This window comes from Salvelinus alpinus, chromosome 4 (assembly GCF_045679555.1).
Source record: "Salvelinus alpinus chromosome 4, SLU_Salpinus.1, whole genome shotgun sequence".
NCBI lineage: Eukaryota > Metazoa > Chordata > Actinopteri > Salmoniformes > Salmonidae > Salvelinus > Salvelinus alpinus.
In genome coordinates this window covers 34,184,199-34,203,213 of record NC_092089.1, presented here as the reverse complement: position 1 = coordinate 34,203,213, position 19,015 = coordinate 34,184,199, and the positions used below count along the sequence as shown (strand labels likewise).

The following is a 19,015-nucleotide window of genomic DNA, read 5'->3' as shown; positions in this document are numbered from 1 at the left end:
ATGTGTGTGAGATTGTGTGTACTCGGTATGTGTGTGAGATTGTGTGTACTCGGTATGTGTGTGAGATTGTGTGTACTCGGTATGTGTGTGAGATTGTGTGTACTCGGTATGTGTGTGAGATTGTGTGTACTCGGTATGTGTGTGAGATTGTGTGTACTCGGTATGTGTGTGAGATTGTGTGTACTCGGTATGTGTGTGAGATTGTGTGTACTCGGTATGTGTGTGAGATTGTGTGTACTCGGTATGTGTGTGAGATTGTGTGTACTCGGTATGTGTGTGAGATTGTGTGTACTCGGTATGTGTGTGAGATTGTGTGTACTCGGTATGTGTGTGAGATTGTGTGTACTCGGTATGTGTGTGAGATTGTGTGTACTCGGTATGTGTGTGAGATTGTGTGTACTCGGTATGTGTGTGAGATTGTGTGTACTCGGTATGTGTGTGAGATTGTGTGTACTCGGTATGTGTGTGAGATTGTGTGTACTCGGTATGTGTGTGAGATTGTGTGTACTCGGTATGTGTGTGAGATTGTGTGTACTCGGTATGTGTGTGAGATTGTGTGTACTCGGTATGTGTGTGAGATTGTGTGTACTCGGTATGTGTGTGAGATTGTGTGTACTCGGTATGTGTGTGAGATTGTGTGTACTCAGTATGTGTGTGAGATTGTGTGTACTCAGTATGTGTGTGAGATTGTGTGTACTCAGTATGTGTGTGAGATTGTGTGTACTCAGTATGTGTGTGAGATTGTGTGTACTCAGTATGTGTGTGAGATTGTGTGTACTCAGTATGTGTGTGAGATTGTGTGTACTCGGTATGTGTGTGAGATTGTGTGTACTCGGTATGTGTGTGAGATTGTGTGTACTCGGTATGTGTGTGAGATTGTGTGTACTCGGTATGTGTGTGAGATTGTGTGTACTCGGTATGTGTGTGAGATTGTGTGTACTCGGTATGTGTGTGAGATTGTGTGTACTCGGTATGTGTGTGAGATTGTGTGTACTCGGTATGTGTGTGAGATTGTGTGTACTCGGTATGTGTGTGAGATTGTGTGTACTCAGTATGTGTGTGAGATTGTGTGTACTCAGTATGTGTGTGAGATTGTGTGTACTCGGTATGTGTGTGAGATTGTGTGTACTCGGTATGTGTGTGAGATTGTGTGTACTCGGTATGTGTGTGAGATTGTGTGTACTCGGTATGTGTGTGAGATTGTGTGTACTCGGTATGTGTGTGAGATTGTGTGTACTCAGTATGTGTGTGAGATTGTGTGTACTCAGTATGTGTGTGAGATTGTGTGTACTCAGTATGTGTGTGAGATTGTGTGTACTCAGTATGTGTGTGAGATTGTGTGTACTCAGTATGTGTGTGAGATTGTGTGTACTCAGTATGTGTGTGAGATTGTGTGTACTCAGTATGTGTGTGAGATTGTGTGTACTCAGTATGTGTGTGAGATTGTGTGTACTCAGTATGTGTGTGAGATTGTGTGTACTCAGTATGTGTGTGAGATTGTGTGTACTCAGTATGTGTGTGAGATTGTGTGTACTCAGTATGTGTGTGAGATTGTGTGTATACAGTATGTGTGTGAGATTGCAGGACAGGGATTACACCCACGATTACAAAGAACTAAACTGGCTGATCAGACAAAACAGAGAAGTAGGCATACACCAAAGAGAGAGAGAGTGATGAGAGTGATGAGAGAGCACGAGATGAGAGAAAGAAAGAGAGAAGAGAGGGAGAACAGAGGGATGGGTCAATTCCTGGAAAATGTAATCAAGACAGTGCTGTGGAATTCCCAGAGTTGATGGAGAGAGGATAGAGGACAGAGGGATCAGAGATGAGAGGAGAATGAATAGAGGACAGTTGAGAGGAAGAGAAAGTAGGGGATATTTGAATCCTCTTAAGTGACCCTGGTCTTAACCATCCTTTTAGCCATATAGCTGCCCTGTCTATTGGAACACAGCTAGCCTCTTCATACTGTCAGTTTCAAAGCAATATGGCTGCTTGGTACAGAGTCATCTGTTTTCCAGAGTACAACAGTGACTCTCTCTACACACACACACACACACACCATCTATTGTCATATAGCTGCTCTCTATACACACACCATCTATTGTCATATAGCTGCTCTCTACACACACACCATCTATTGTCATATAGCTGCTCTCTCTACACACACACACACCATCTATTGTCATATAGCTGCTCTCTACACACACACACACACACACACACACACACACACACACACACACACACACACACACACACACACACACACACACACACACACACACACACACACACACACACACACACACACACACACACACACACACACACACACACACACACACACACCATTTATTGTCATATTGCTGCTCTCTGGCTCCCTCTCCCTACACACAGACAGGCACGGACACACACATTGTAGTGCAGTAACTAGGCACTGACTGTAACAGGAAGTCAGGATTACAACGCCCTCCATGAGTTCCTGTTTATTTTCTGCCTCTCGTCACACCAGCTGCTCACACTCAGGTGTGTGGCTTTTTGCACGTGAGACTGAACACTACTGGAAAACCTGGTGTGTGACCAGTGTTGGTGGGTGGCTAAACTGTAGTGTGTGTGTGTGTAAGTAAAGATGAGGGTCTGGCTAGGCTGGTCACATGCTCTAAGAGAGTGTGTGTGTGTGTGTGTGTGTGTGTGTGTGTGTGTGTGTGTGTGTGTGTGTGTGTGTGTGTGTGTGTGTGTGGAGATGAGGATCTAGCTGGAGTCTGATTAGGCCAGTCACATGCTCTGTGGGCACAAGCGTGTGGTCAAGTGTACTCTGGGTGTGTGTGGCTCGTGTGTGCTCTGCCCGCACAGCAAATAAAAGACTCATTCTATCCTGGACAATGAGATATGTACACACACGGGACAATAAATGTACAACACACTTAACACAAACTCATACAGTCACCCGCCCTCCTCTCCCTAGTTCTCTCTATACAATAGGCTCTGTTGTAAGGCCGGGACTCCTGACCTAGTCACAGTGGTGTCACAGCAGTCCTGCTCAATCAAACACACACAGAGTGAACACGGTCGGTGTGTGTGTGAGAGACGGGGGAGGGGTATCCTATGGCGCCTGATGGTAATCTTTACCAGCTGTGGTGAATGGAACCTCTAACCTCTGACCTGTATGAGCTGCTAACAGTCAACATCATGACCCCATCAGAGGACCAGACCACAACATGGTACAGAGACCAGAGAGAGAGAGAGAGAGAGAGACCCAGGGCTTTACTGTGCGACTGCCATCTTGGTTTACTCCCATAGCCCTCCAACCAGTACACTGATGCCATTGTCCACTCCCCCTCTCTCTCTCTCTGAGCACTGGGTGGAGATGGGATCCACACTGGGACTGGGGCTACAGAGCACAATAATGTCTATGGGACGGGTTTACCTCCAAGTGCTGTGAACCAGTCTCTCTATCACTGTGATTAATATCTCTGATAAAGTACTGTTCATACATTTCACTCAGAGCAACAACAATAAATAAATCATCCCTGATCAACTCCATTTGGCACTTTGTTCCATTCCAACACACACACACACACACACACACACACACACACACACACACACACACACACACACACACGAGCGGTATGTGAGGCCATGGGTCTGTCACCACAACAAACCCTCTCAAGATTCACATCAATAGTAATGTGGTAAGAGGATTAATGGCACTAAAGACCAATAAAACACACATTGTAGCAACCATCCCCATATGGAACACATGACAGAGAGGGCCACCTTGCTCCACACATATGGGAGAAATCTGGAGACCAAAGTCAGTGTGGTACCCAGGACTTCAGCTGGAGTTAACTTACACACACAGTTCAAACGCATGTTTTCAAGCCCCTGCACTTCAATCACCCAGCCCCGTGAGCTTACAGTTTCCTGTATACTGTGCACACAGTGATTTCCCCTCATCAGGAATACTATTGTAATCCAGTGTGCCTGTGAGTTGACTCTCCAAGAGGACACGTGACTCCCTGCGTCATTCCTGTCTCCTGCTCCCACAGCCACTGTGAAATTCACACTCACACAGTGAGGATTAGTGTGTGTGTGTGTGTGTGTGTGTGTGTGTGTGTGTGTGTGTGTGTGTGTGTGTGTGTGTGTGTGTGTGTGTGTGTGTGTGTGTGTGTGTGTGTGTGTGTGTGTGTGTGTGTGTGTGTGTGTGTGTGTGTGTGTGTGGTATGTGTGGTATGTGTGGTATGTGTGGTATGTGTGGTATGTGTGATCTTGTTCTTCTTTCCAGAGGGACAAAGGCTATTTTACGCTTAGGGGTTTGGTTTAGGGTTACAATTAGGGTTAGGTCTTGGCGGTAGGGTTAGGTCTAGGCGGTAGGGTTAGGTCTTGGTGGTAGGGTTAGGTCTAGGCGGTAGGGTTAGGTCTAGGCGGTAGGGTTAGGTCTTGGTGGTAGGGTTAGGTCTAGGCGGTAGGGTTAGGTCTTGGTGGTAGGGTTAGGTCTTGGTGGTAGGGTTAGGTCTAGGCGGTAGGGTTAGGTCTTGGTGGTAGGGTTAGGTCTAGGCGGTAGGGTTAGGTCTAGGCGGTAGGGTTAGGTCTTGGTGGTAGGGTTAGGTCTTGGTGGTAGGGTTAGGTCTTGGCGGTAGGGTTAGGTCTTGGCGGTAGGGTTAGGTCTTGGCGGTAGGGTTAGGTCTAGGCGGTAGGGTTAGGTCTAGGCGGTAGGGTTAGGTCTTGGTGGTAGGGTTAGGTCTTGGTGGTAGGGTTAGGTCTAGGCGGTAGGGTTAGGTCTTGGTGGTAGGGTTAGGTCTAGGCGGTAGGGTTAGGTCTAGGCGGTAGGGTTAGGTCTTGGTGGTAGGGTTAGGTCTTGGTGGTAGGGTTAGGTCTTGGCGGTAGGGTTAGGTCTTGGCGGTAGGGTTAGGTCTTGGCGGTAGGGTTAGGTCTTGGCGGTAGGGTTAGGTCTAGGCGGTAGGGTTAGGTCTTGGTGGTAGGGTTAGGTCTAGGCGGTAGGGTTAGGTCTTGGTGGTAGGGTTAGGTCTTGGCGGTAGGGTTAGGTCTTGGCGGTAGGGTTAGGTCTTGGCGGTAGGGTTAGGTCTTGGCGGTAGGGTTAGGTCTAGGCGGTAGGGTTAGGTCTAGGCGGTAGGGTTAGGTCTAGGCGGTAGGGTTAGGCGGTAAGGTTAGAGAAAATAGGATTTTGAAAGGAAATCAATTTTAGGTCTCCACAAAGATAGAAATATAAGTATGTGTGTTAAGGTCAGAGATATCAGGGAGAGAGACGCTACCGAGGGAAAGATACAAGGTGAGCAGAGTGAAAGAGGAGGAAGGCTGCCATGAATGTAAACAATATGTTTTTAAATAAAGACAAACCCTGGAATGAGTAGGTGTGTCCAAACTTTTGACTGGTACTATATATATATATATAAATACATACATTACTTACTGGTGGGCTAAGCTCCATATCTGTTCCAATACTGTGACTCTACAGGACTGGACACTAGTAGACTATAAGGAGGATGAGACCAGAGGAAATGAGAGGAGAGGATGAGAGGAAGAGAAGAGTGAGGTAGAGTGAGGAGAGAATAAGGAAGAAGGAGGGCAGAGGCGAGGAGAAGGAAGGAGGTGGATCTCACATCGTTAAGATGTATTAAGACCCAAAAGGACTTATTCAATGAGGAATTAATACAAAAGGAAAACACCCCCCTCCCTACAAACTGTGATTTGCAATTAGTGTGTTAAACCAGTCTGTCCTCATCAGACCCCATCTGCAACAGACACCATGTTAATCACACCACAGTAAAGACCTTACGTAAGCCCCAACCCTAAACAGGGCGACCCCATCGCTCTTCTGCTCTCACTGCTTCCAGATTATGTGGTTTATCAGTGCTTAGTCTAATCTCTGTTTTGTGAAGTCAGAAATACAAGAGACTACAAGCCAGCCCATTCAAACAGTCAGTGGTGACTGGTTAGGTTAGATACTTGGCTGTTGAACTGTGTGGTTCTCTCAGGTTATGGCTCCTATTCTCTGTCCTGATTGAAGCAATTGCATTGCAATGTGTCACCTACATATTATTCTAGATTGTACAGATTAGTCCAAAGTGTATGTCAAAGTCTGTTGCGTTGTTATCAGTGAGTAAATAGTGTGTTACGGTGAGTGTGTGTGGCTGTGAGGGAGATCAGTGTGACAAATTCAGGCTAAGCAGTGAGCCGCCTGGGGGATGACACTGTACAGCCTGAGGCCTGGATGGATGGATTACTGGCTCGTTACACTACAGGGTCACACACCTAACAGTAAGGCTGGGGTCATCACCAAAATAGCTTGAATTGGTGTTCCAGTGTATGGGGGTCATTGCCGTAACGGTGAGGCCCTAATGGGTGTTAGGGTCAGTGCCATAACAGAAGGCTATATGGGACCTGAGTTGGTGTCCATAAATGACGGGCTTCAGAGTCACATGTGACAGGCTGCATGTGGTCAGACTAGTTATACAGTAGGGAGGGACACTTGACCTTTTTGACTGGAACAGTTCTCACATGATTTGTTTTCAATCGCTCGAGTACTATTTTTAGAAACAAATATGTGCGCATGTATGTTCTGTTTATGCCAACAGTGAGCAAACAATGGCTCATTTATCATAACCATTATAGATAATGAATCTTAATTGCTAAATTGCCTCATATTTATCCAGTCAATAAAAAAACAAGTGCAATTTAAGATGAATTTATTGAAACTGTAATATCATCAGGTTATATTATATTGTGGAACACAATCTTCAAAAAGGTAGCAACCTCAGCAATGTGGTGCTTGCTTGAAGAAGCCTATGGCTGTGCAATGGCATAGCCTAGTTTTGTTAATTTAGCAGACAAGACGCTCTTATCACAGTCAAGACACCTATTTTATAGAAAAAAGCAGATGTAATATAACAGAATAGTGCCAAGTGATTCACATCTCCCGCCTGGAACAGTTATTCTCAGAGTGATCATTTTCTCAAGTTGAAAGACATATTTTTCAAGGTTACAAACCAAAATCTGTCTTCTTTTTGATATACAGACGTTGGATTTAGTGTATTATGTCTGTTCCTTGTAATTTTCTAAATTGATTAACAATACTACATTGAACACAGCATGGGGATTAGTTATGTCCCGGACATCTGTTTGGTGAGGAGGCCTAGACTTGATAGAATTTTTTGTTTTCATTCATTTTTACAATATAGCTCATTTTGACTTTGTGGCTGTGGTAACCAGTGACAACCGCAAAATACCCTAAGCGGAAAATGACTAAATTATTCAGAAATAATGTTGGAACATTATTTCTGAGAAAGGGAATTTAGGGAGCAGCATTGTGTGATGCTTGGCTTGGTTTATTTTTTGTTGTGTCCCGCAAATGCACATGTACAAATAGAACACTAGTCAAAGCAAATGAACGTTGTCTTCAAGATAAAATGTTGACCAAATAGATTTACAGTTTTTGGAGATTTAAAAAAAATCTCTGGTAAAGATTGGGTTGACGTCAGTTTGAGTACTCAACTTGTCATGCTCATCCCTTTTATACAGTGTATGGGTGATTGACATGTGATAGGTTACCTGTAGTCAGAGTAGCGGTTATACAGAGTATGGGTGATTGACATGTGATAGGCTACATGTGGTCAGAGTAGCGGTTATACAGTGTATGGGTGATTGACATGTGATAGGCTACATGTGGTCAGAGTAGCGGTTATACAGTGTATGGGTGATTGACATGTGATAGGTTACCTGTAGTCAGAGTAGCAGTTATACAGAGTATGGGTGATTGACATGTGATAGGCTACATGTGGTCAGAGTAGCAGTTATACAGTGTATGGGTGATTGACATGTGATAGGCTACCTGTAGTCAGAGTAGCGGTTATACAGTGTATGGGTGATTGACATGTGATAGGTTACCTGTAGTCAGAGTAGCAGTTATACAGTGTATGGGTGATTGACATGTGATAGGTTACCTGTAGTCAGAGTAGCGGTTATACAGAGTATGGGTGATTGACATGTGATAGGCTACCTGTAGTCAGAGTAGCGGTTATACAGAGTATGGGTGATTGACATGTGATAGGTTACCTGTAGTCAGAGTAGCGGTTATACAGTGTATGGGTGATTGACATGTGATAGGCTACGTGTAGTCAGAGTAGCGGTTATACAGTGTATGGGTGATTGACATGTGATAGGCTACATGTGGTCAGAGTAGCGGTTATACAGTGTATGAGGAAGTCATACGGGGTCATGGAGGTCAATGCCATAACAGTATAAGGGGCTTGTGTTTGCTGTGTTTGAGTGAAGTCTTTTTTGTCACTGCCATTACATGGGCAATATTATCACCGCCATGGCAGGCATATGGGGTTTGAGATGGTGTCAATAGAGTCCATGTGCTTTCTGGTCACTGCCAAAACAGTGTATTGGGAGATAGGGCCAGTGCCAAAACGATAGGCCTACAGTATACAGTGTATTGGGAGATAGGGTCAGTGCCAATACGATAGGCCTACAGTATACAGTGTATTGGGAGATAGGGCCAGTGCCAATACGATAGGCCTACAGTATACAGTGTATTGGGAGATAGGGCCAGTGCCAATACGATAGGCCTACAGTATACAGTGTATTGGGAGATAGGATCAGTGCCAATACGATAGGCCTACAGTATACAGTGTATTGGGAGATAGGGTCAGTGCCAATACGATAGGCCTACAGTATACAGTGCTTTAGGGGCTAGAGCTAGTGTCATAGTCATAACAGCCAGCTTAGGCAGGTGTGAGAGACATGGTTGTGTCAAGCAGACGTGCACAACGTAACAATAACCCTATATCTGGGACCTAAGCCCGAGCTTGGAGAGTAACTGGGGCCTGGATCACTGCCATAAGACAGCCATGTGCATTAGGATCCGTGTGTAAACAGCACATGGAGCTGGACACGCTTGGTGTCATTGAGTTTCCTTACCGGAGTGCCCTGCTCAGCTTGTCGTAGTTCATCTGGGGTTTGCACTTGCGGGCCCCCCATAACCGGGCCACCTCGTCAGGGTCCTTGATGACAAACTCTCCGTAGTCCCCCTGCCAGGCGATGACATCATGGTACTCCTCCTTCCTCAGCAGCTCCAGGATGAAGTGCCACAGCTGGATCTGTCGCGAGCCGGGGCTCGACTCGGGTTTGTAGGCCCAGTCTGGAAAGGCAAACCCTGGGGAGGAGAGGTGGGAGACCAGGGAGAAGGGAGTTAGCCTGGAGGTCCGTGGAGCACAGCCATACTGATGGACTGAGACGATTAGCCTCCATAGAGGACAGCACGTTCAGAAAGGCTTTGCTCTCAGTCTACATGTCCACTTAGTTCTGAACTCTAAACAGCAGGCAGCACATAAAAACCCAACGCCTGGGCCAATAGCTGAGTCACAGGAATGCTGTTTAGTTGCAGGGCAGGACATGAATATTGATTCCAACTACTACAAGAGGAGAGAGGTTGCCACTAGCCCTGTCAGGTGTTCTCAGGTGCAGAGTGGAACATGTGTTCTAGAAGGTGTGTTGTGGAAGAGGAAAGAGGATTAGTGAGGCCTATTTGTGTTCGCTCTTTTAGTTCTCTGTCTGTAGCTTAGGGATGTATTTGGAATCCATCTGTACATCAGTCTGGTTCTGTTTCTACTGTTATTAACGCGTACACAGTGCTGCACATCATCGAGTGTGGCTGCTTGTCACTCACACCTGCCTGACCTGGCCTCTTCTCTGCCCTCCTCCACTTCTTTCCTCCACTCTACTTTGTGTTGTATCTGACTCATGGTAGACTGGGTGTAGAAACCACAACCTTCCTGTCACCGTCACTGCTAGGGCGTCCACCCAACCACAACAGTCCTGCGCCGGAAACACTCACTGATCTCCCTGCCGTGATACTACTCTAATAGTGAACACTCACTGATCTCCCTGCCGTGATACTACTCTAATAGTGAACACTCACTGATCTCCCTGCCGTGATACTACTCTAATAGTGAACACTCACTGATCTCCCTGCCGTGATACTACTCTAATAGTGAACACTCACTGATCTCCCTGCCGTGATACTACTCTAATAGTGAACACTCACTGATCTCCCTGCCGTGATACTACTCTAATAGTGAACACTCACTGATCTCCCTGCCGTGATACTACTCTAATAGTGAACACTCACTGATCTCCCTGCCGTGATACTACTCTAATAGTGAACACTCACTGATCTCCCTGCCGTGATACTACTCTAATAGTGAACACTCACTGATCTCCCTGCCGTGATACTACTCTAATAGTGAACACTCACTGATCTCCCTGCAGTGATACTACTCTAATAGTGAACACTCACTGATCTCCCTGCCGTGATACTACTCTAATAGTGAACACTCACTGATCTCCCTGCCGTGATACTACTCTAATAGTGAACACTCACTGATCTCCCTGCAGTGATACTACTCTAATAGTGAACACTCACTGATCTCCCTGCAGTGATACTACTCTAATAGTGAACACTCACTGATCTCCCTGCAGTGATACTACTCTAATAGTGAACACTCACTGATCTCCCTGCAGTGATACTACTCTAATAGTGAACACTCACACACGCGACCACAACATTGGTGCTCTTTCTATGTCTGTGGAATACTTTTCATAATGAAAACCTCTCCACCTCTTTTCCCTGATTCTGTCACTCTTTCCTACTGACAGAGGAAACATGACCTAGTCCTCCCTCCCTCCCTTCCTCCCTCCCTCCCCAAATGTACAACGGAAAGTCAAAGTGTGAAAGGCAGAAACAGACTGTGGGTGTGGGCACATGTTCATGGGTGTTTGTTTGTTTGTCTGCTCGACTGACCTTGATGTAAATGTGTATTCAAGATTGAGAATACGCCAATATGTGAGTGAATGAGTGTATATTCATGAGGCTTGAATGACGAGTTGAATGCACTTGACAGGCTATTTCCTCACATGCGTGTGGTCATGTGACAAATCTGAGCCAGACTGGATGTTAGCATCACAGGAGTGTGACATAGTTTAAATCAGAGAGAAACACTGATCACCTACTGTTCAATATGACTAACATCCTCTCTACATAACCATTACTCTGCCAGAGAAGAACAGGAGTCCAGAGTTCTGTGATAGAAATCGGGCCTAGTCAATGCCGACCAATCCCATTCATCAGGGTTTGAGGTCTCCAACTTTCTCCTGATTCACGTGGCAGGATCTATACAACAGATAACACGGCGTTGCGGATCTGGCTTAACTTTAGACCGCATTCGAAGTATGAGGTCTAGCTACATCATGGGTGTGTATGACATCACTACAGCAGAAAAGTCACTACTAGTCCAGATCAAATCAATTTCTATAGCCCTTCTTACATCAGCTGATATATCAAAGTGCTGTACAGAAACCCAGCCTAAAACCCCAAACAACAAGCAATGCAGGTGTAGAAGCACGGTGGCTAGGAAAAACTCCCTAGAAAGGCAGGAACCTAGGAAGAAACCTAGAGAGGAACCAGGCTATGAGGGGTGGCCAGTCCTCTTCTGGCGGGTGGAGATTATAACAGAACATGGCCAAGATGGTCAAACGTTCATAGATGACCAGCAGGGTCAAATAATAACAATCACAGTAGTTGTAGAGGGTGCAACAAGTCAGCACCTCAGGAGTAAATGTCAGCTGGCTTTTCATAGCCGATCATTGAGAGATGAGCCCTGAAAAGCATCAAAATACCCAAATGTAGCTAGATGTTGGAGGGCCTTTGTAGACGATGGACTGATTGACAGATAGATAGTAATCTGTACCATGCTACGCAGCGCCACCATTTAGACCCTGTTACCTAACGCCCTTCACTACGTCAATACACAGCATCTGGCAACCAACATAGAGCCACGCTCAAAATATATATGTGCCAGATCTGCTTTATGTAGTTCTATGTGGGCTTAAATAGGTCTGCCTTGGTGAACCAGATTGACTAACTGAATAAGGGCAGTTTGGAGAGTTCTCAATTATTGACAGATTTCTTTTTTTAATATATTTTGTTTGCCGAAACTCAGCTTTGATAGGATGACATTGACACAGGCAACAGACTACACACACACACACACACACACACACACACACACACACACACACACACACACACACACATCGTGCGTCAGGTCAACAGGTGAAATGGATCCCTGGTAAGTAGAGAGACAAACTCTGCCTGCCAACCTCTGAACAAAGACTACAAAACCAACCATCATCATCATCATCACACATACAGATATGGAGACAGCATACCGTGTGTGTAAATAACAGGGTAAATACCCCCCCCCCCCCAAACAGCCAGCTAAACATGGGATGAAAGCACCAGTGGGAGTAGTAATATGAGTGTGATCTTGGTAGGAAACAATGTCTCAGCAACCAGAGCCCAGTAGAGTGTTGTGATACGGGACAGACAGGTTTTCTCTACAGGGATTCTGAGGAACATAGAGCCACAACAGGTGTCTTTTCATCACACCCCAAGGCTGTGTCCTATACGTTACACCCAGAGGCCAAACCTGTCCTGAGTCACCGTGGATCAGTTATCACAAGAGGCTGCTCATTCTGACACAAGAAACAGAGACCACGACACACACACACACACCACACACACACACACACACACACACACACACACAGAGCCACTAACACTGAAATCATGACATGTCCACAGGTCTGTTTGATGGGGTTTTAAGCAACCCTACAGTCAGTCAGTCAGTCAGTCTGTGTGTGTGTCTGAATGCATCAATGCCATGCAGGAGAAAAGCAGTGTGGTACCTCACCCCCCCAGACTTAACCTCTCTGACCTCTACTCCTCCTGACCTCCTCTCTTCTATCCATCTCTGGCGCTCTCTTTCCCTCCTGGGGGAGACACCAGATAGCCATTACAGCACAGAGAGGAGAGGAGCCACACACACACACCATCAATAATGCAGCAGCTAGGCTGTGTGTGTGGAAGGGGGGGGGGGGCTAATCTCTGCCCTGGGACACAGGAGCTCGGGGTGTGGAGGGGTGTTAGTAAGTGAGAATATATAAAGGAGGGGGGGTGGTTGGAGGGTGTTAGTAAGTGAGAATATATAAAGGAGGGGGGGGTGGTTGGAGGGTGTGGTAAGTAGCTACAACTTTTGGTTGGGGGATGGAGGGAGTCGGGGGGCTGAAAGAGAAGGAGGGAAGAGGAGACAGGGTGAGTCATAGGACAAGGAGAGAGAAAGGGGGAGGAGGGAGAGTGGGAAACAAGAGTGGGAAGAGAGAGAGACAATGGTTGAAGAGGGGGTATAAAGAGAGGGATGAGATCATAGCTCGTCTGGTAGTCTGTTGTCATCCAGGTCACATTGCTTACCCCCCTCCCTTGTTCTCCCTCTCTATCTCTGCGGATGCCCGTCTTCCTCTGTGTGATCTCTTTGGCAGGCCTTTTCTAGACTTCTAACGCTGGAGCCATTTCAACTATGTAGAGGGACCAACTACAATGACCTCTAAACAGCCCAGAGAGAGAGAGACATGGGCCGAGAAAGGGAAAGGAAAAAGGGAATGATAGCGAGAAGGAGAGTAACGTGGCCATATCTAAAGGTGCCATATCCAATCGCTGACAACCAAGTACACAGTATCATCTCCTACCCTCATCCCAAGTGGCGCAGCGGTCAGAGAGACAAGACAGAGAGACAAGGAGAGAGAGCATCCTTTCATGGCTACAGGGGGTCCGTCCCAGTACCAGATGGGTGTACCTAATAAACTGGCCACTGAGTGTATGGTTGTGTTTGTCTTTGTCTCCTGTTTCTTGCTCCTCCTCCCCCTCTCGCAGCACTTCTCGACTTCTCTCTCGTTCTCTCTCTCTCCTTCCCCCCTCATGCTCTCTCGTTCTCTCTCTGTGGAACAATAACCCCAGTGTATGTGTGGGTCTATTTTTGTCCCTCCAAGGCCACCAGTGCTCCCCCACCTCCATGTCTCTCTCTCGCTCTGTCTGTCTCTCTCTCTCGCTCTGTCTGTCTGTCTGTCTGTCTCTCTCTCTCTCTCTCTCTGTCTGTCTCTCGCTCTCTCTCTCTCTGTCTGTCTGTCGCTCTGTCTCTCTGGCTCTGTCTGGCTCTGTCGCTCTGTCTGGCTCTGTCGCTCTGTCTGGCTCTGTCGCTCTGTCTGTCTCTCTGGCTCTGTCGCTCTGTCTGTCTCTCTGGCTCTGTCTCTCTCTCGCTCGCTCTGTCTCTCTCTCTCTCGCTCTGGCTCTCTGTCTGTCTGTCTGGCTCTGTGTCTCTCTCTCTCTCTGGCTCTGTGTCTGTCTCTCTCTCTGGCTCTGTGTCTGTCTCTCTCTCTGGCTCTGTCTCTCTCTCTGGCTCTGGCTCTGTCTCTCTCTCTGGCTCTGTGTCTGTCTCTCACTCTGTCTCTCTGTCTGTCTCTCACTCTGTCTCTCTCTGTCTGTCTGTCTGTCTGTCTCTCACTCTGTCTCTCACTCTGTCTCTCACTATGTCTCTCACTATGTCTCTCTCACTATGTCTCTCTCACTATGTCTCTCTCACTATGTCTCTCTCACTATGTCTCTCTCACAATTCAATTCAATTCAAGGGGCTTTATTGGCATGGGAAACATGTGTTAACATTGCCAAAGCAAGTGAGGTAGATATTATACAAAAGTGAAATAAACAATACAAATTAACAGTAAACATTACACATACAGAAGTTTCAAAACAATAAAGACATTACAAATGTTATATTATATATATACAGTGTTGTAACAATGTACAAATGGTTAAAGCACACAAGTTAAAATAAATAAGCATAAATATGAGTTGTATTTACAATGGTGTTTGTTCTTCACTGGTTGCCCTTTTCTTGTGGCAACAGGTCACAAATCTTGCTGCTGTGATGGCACACTGTGGAATTTCTCCCAGTAGATATGGGAGTTTATAAAAATTGGATTTGTTTTCAAATTCTTTGTGGATCTGTGTAATCTGAGGGAAATATGTCTCTCTAATATGGTCATACATTGGGCAGGAGGTTAGGAAGTGCAGCTCAGTTTCCACCTCATTTTGTGGGCAGTGTGCACATAGCCTGTCTTCTCTTGAGAGCCATGTCTGCCTACGGCGGCCTTTCTCAATAGCAAGGCTATGCTCACTGAGTCTGTACATAGTCAAAGCTTTCCTTAAGTTTGGGTCAGTCACAGTGGTCAGGTATTCTGCCACTGTGTACTCTCTGTTTAGGGCCAAATAGCATTCTAGTTTGCTCAGTTTTTTTGTTAATTCTTTCCAATGTGTCAAGTAATTATCTTTTTGTTTTCTCATGATTTGGTTGGGTCTAATTGTGCTGTTGTCCTTGGGCTCTGTGGGGTGTGTTTGTGTTTGTGAACAGAGCCCTAGGACCAGCTTGCTTAGGGGACTCTTCTCCAGGTTCATCTCTCTGTAGGTGATGGCTTTGTTATGGAAGGTTTGGGAATCGCTTCCTTTTAGGTGGTTGTAGAATTTAACGGCTCTTTTCTGGATTTTGATAATTAGTGGTTATCGGCCTAATTCTGCTCTGCATGCATTATTTGACGTTCTACGTTGTACACGGAGGATATTTTTGCAGAATTCTGCATGCAGAGTCTCAATTTGGTGTTTGTCCCATTTTGTGAAATCTTGGTTGGTGAGCGGACCCCAGACCTCACAACCATAAAGGGCAATGGGCTCTATGACTGATTCAAGTATTTTTAGCCAGATCCTAATTGGTATGTTGAAATTTATGTTCCTTTTGATGGCATAGAAGGCCCTTCTTGCCTTGTCTCTCAGATCGTTCACAGCTTTGTGGAAGTTACCTGTGGTGCTGATGTTTAGGCCGAGGTATGTATAGTTTTTTGTGTGCTCTAGGGCAACGGTGTCTAGATGGAATTTGTGGTCCTGGTGACTGGACCTTTTTTGGAACACCATTATTTTGGTCTTACTGAGATTTACTGTCAGGGCCCAGGTCTGACAGAATCTGTGCAGAAGATCTAGGTGCTGCTGTAGGCCCTCCTTGGTTGGTGACAGAAGCACCAGATCATCAGCAAACAGTAGACATTTGACTTCGGATTCTAGTAGGGTGAGACCGGGTGCTGCAGACTGTTCTAGTGCCCGCGCCAATTCGTTGATATATATGTTGAAGAGGGTGGGGCTTAAGCTGCATCCCTGTCTCACCCCACGACCCTGTGTGAAGAAATGTGTGTGTTTTTTGCCAATTTTAACCGCACACTTGTTGTTTGTGTACATGGATTTTATAATGTCGTATGTTTTACCCCCAACACCACTTTCCATCAATTTGTATAGCAGACCCTCATGCCAAATTGAGTCGAAGGCTTTTTTGAAATCAACAAAGCATGAGAAGACTTTGCCTTTGTTTTGGTTTGTTTGGTTGTCAATTAGGGTGTGTAGGGTGAATACATGGTCTGTTGTACGGTAATTTGGTAAAAAGCCAATTTCACTATGTCTCTCTCACTATGTCTCTCTCACTATGTCTCTCTCACTATGTCTCTATCTCTCTCTCTCTCTCTCTCAAATTCAAATTCGAGCTGCTTTCTTGGCATGAAAAACATTGTGTCAATATTGCCAAAGCAACAATGTATACAATATACATTGTAATAAAATTACAATCTCTATCTGGCTCTGTCTCTCTCGCTCTGTTTGTCTGTCTCTCTCGCTCTGTTTGTCTGTCTCTCTCGCTCTGTTTGTCTGTCTCCCTCTGTCTCTCTCTCGCTCTGTCTCGCTCTGTCTCTCTCTCGCTATGTCTCTCTCTCGCTCTGTCTCTCTCTCGCTCTGTCGGAGTTGGACCCCGTTACTAGAGCCCGGAGTTGGACCCCGTTACTAGAGCCCGGAGTTGAGCCCCGTTACTAGAGCCCGGAGTTGAACCCCGTTACTAGAGCCCGGAGTTGAACCCCGTTACTAGAGCCCGGAGTTGAACCCCGTTACTAGAGCCCGGAGTTGAACCCCGTTACTAGAGCCCGGAGTTGAACCCCGTTACTAGAGCCCGGAGTTGAACCCCGTTACTAGAGCCCGGAGTTGAACCCTGTTACTAGAGCCCGGAGTTGAACCCTGTTACTAGAGCCCTGAGTTGAACCCTGTTACTAGAGCCCGGAGTTGAACCCTGTTACTAGAGCCCGGAGTTGGACCCTGTTACTAGAGCCCGGAGTTGAACCCTGTTACTAGAGCCCGGAGTTGAACCCTGTTACTAGAGCCCGGAGTTGGACCCTGTTACTAGAGCCCGGAGTTGAACCCTGTTACTAGAGCCCGGAGTTGAACCCTGTTACTAGAGCCTGGACTTCTTCCTGCGCAGGTCAGGATCATGTTTAATGCCAACTTGCCTACATAAGGAACTAAATGATCATGAGAGAATTGCGGCATTAGTTGATGTGATGGTTTCTTGGAGACCAGGCTGCAGGGGAACGGACTCTGACGACCCCAGTGGCACCCAATCATATGGGACAGAATCTTTAACTGGAGTTACTCTCTCAACACACACACACCACCCCATTGTCCCAGTGGACTTTGGGGCAGCAGAATAATATTGTGTCAGTAAAGCTGCTGGTGGATCTCTGAGGTGCTGCCGGGTATATTTATTACCTTCACCAGAGTAACACTACGCTCCCAAGACATTCACCTCACACACACACACATACACACACTCAAGCACATACACACGCACACACTCAAGCACATACACACGCCAGCCTCCTTAGGGACATACAGCAAGTGCCTCTCTCTTTCTCTCCCTCCCGCCATTTCACATATTGGTGTTAATGTACTCCTGTAGCCAGCTCTGGGCAGACATGGAGCTGTCAGTTGACTTTTCACCCCTCTCCTCCTCACTTCCAGACATGGAGCTGTCAGTTGACTTTTCACCCCTCTCCTCCTCACTTCCAGACATGGAGCTGTCAGTTGACTTTTCACCCCTCTCCTCCTCACTTCCAGACATGGAGCTGTCAGTTGACTTTTCACCCCTCTCCTCCTCACTTCCAGACATGGAGCTGTCAGTTGACTTTTCACCCCTCTCCTCCTCACTTCCAGACATGGAGCTGTCAGTTGACTTTTCACCCCTCTCCTCCTCACTTCCAGACATGGAGCTGTCAGTTGACTTTTCACCCCTCTCCTCCTCACTTCCAGACATGGAGCTGTCAGTTGACTTTTCACCCCTCTCCTCCTCACTTCCAGACATGGAGCTGTCAGTTGACTTTTCACCCCTCTCCTCCTCACTTCCAGACATGGAGCTGTCAGTTGACTTTTCACCCCTCTCCTCCTCACTTCCAGACATGGAGCTGTCAGTTGACTTTTCACCCCTCTCCTCCTCACTTCCAGACATGGAGCTGTCAGTTGACTTTTCACCCCTCTCCTCCTCACTTCCAGACATGGAGCTGTCAGTTGACTTTTCACCCCTCTCCTCCTCACTTCCAGACATGGAGCTGTCAGTTGACTTTTCACCCCTCTCCTCCTCACTTCCAGACATGGAGCTGTCAGTTGACTTTTCACCCCTCTCCTCCTCACTTCCAGACATGGAGCTGTCAGTTGACTTTTCACCCCTCTCCTCCTCACTTCCAGACATGGAGCTGTCAGTTGACTTTTCACCCCTCTCCTCCTCACTTCCAGACATGGAGCTGTCAGTTGACTTTTCACCCCTCTCCTCCTCACTTCCAGACATGGAGCTGTCAGTTGACTTTTCACCCCTCTCCTCCTCACTTCCAGACATGGAGCTGTCAGTTGACTTTTCACCCCTCTCCTCCTCACTTCCAGACATGGAGCTGTCAGTTGACTTTTCACCCCTCTCCTCCTCACTTCCAGACATGGAGCTGTCAGTTGACTTTTCACCCCTCTCCTCCTCACTTCCAGACATGGAGCTGTCAGTTGACTTTTCACCCCTCTCCTCCTCACTTCCAGACATGGAGCTGTCAGTTGACTTTTCACCCCTCTCCTCCTCACTTCCAGACATGGAGCTGTCAGTTGACTTTTCACCCCTCTCCTCCTCACTTCCAGACATGGAGCTGTCAGTTGACTTTTCACCCCTCTCCTCCTCACTTCCAGACATGTTGTACTGGG

The 19,015-nt window shown here is 46.7% G+C and overlaps 1 protein-coding gene across 2 annotated transcripts in view; it reads right to left on the bottom strand.

Annotated features, from left to right (window-relative positions):
• erfl3 (Ets2 repressor factor like 3) overlaps positions 1-19,015 on the bottom strand; it is a 65,046-nt gene that overhangs the window by 12,314 nt on the left and 33,717 nt on the right. Inside the window, exon 2 of one of the 2 annotated variants that reach the window (XM_071396741.1) lies at positions 8,947-9,181. In XM_071396741.1, coding sequence (XP_071252842.1) covers positions 8,947-9,181 — 235 coding nt within the window. The remainder of the gene's footprint in view (positions 1-8,946; positions 9,182-19,015) is intronic. The other variant, XM_071396742.1, reaches the window with a different exon arrangement.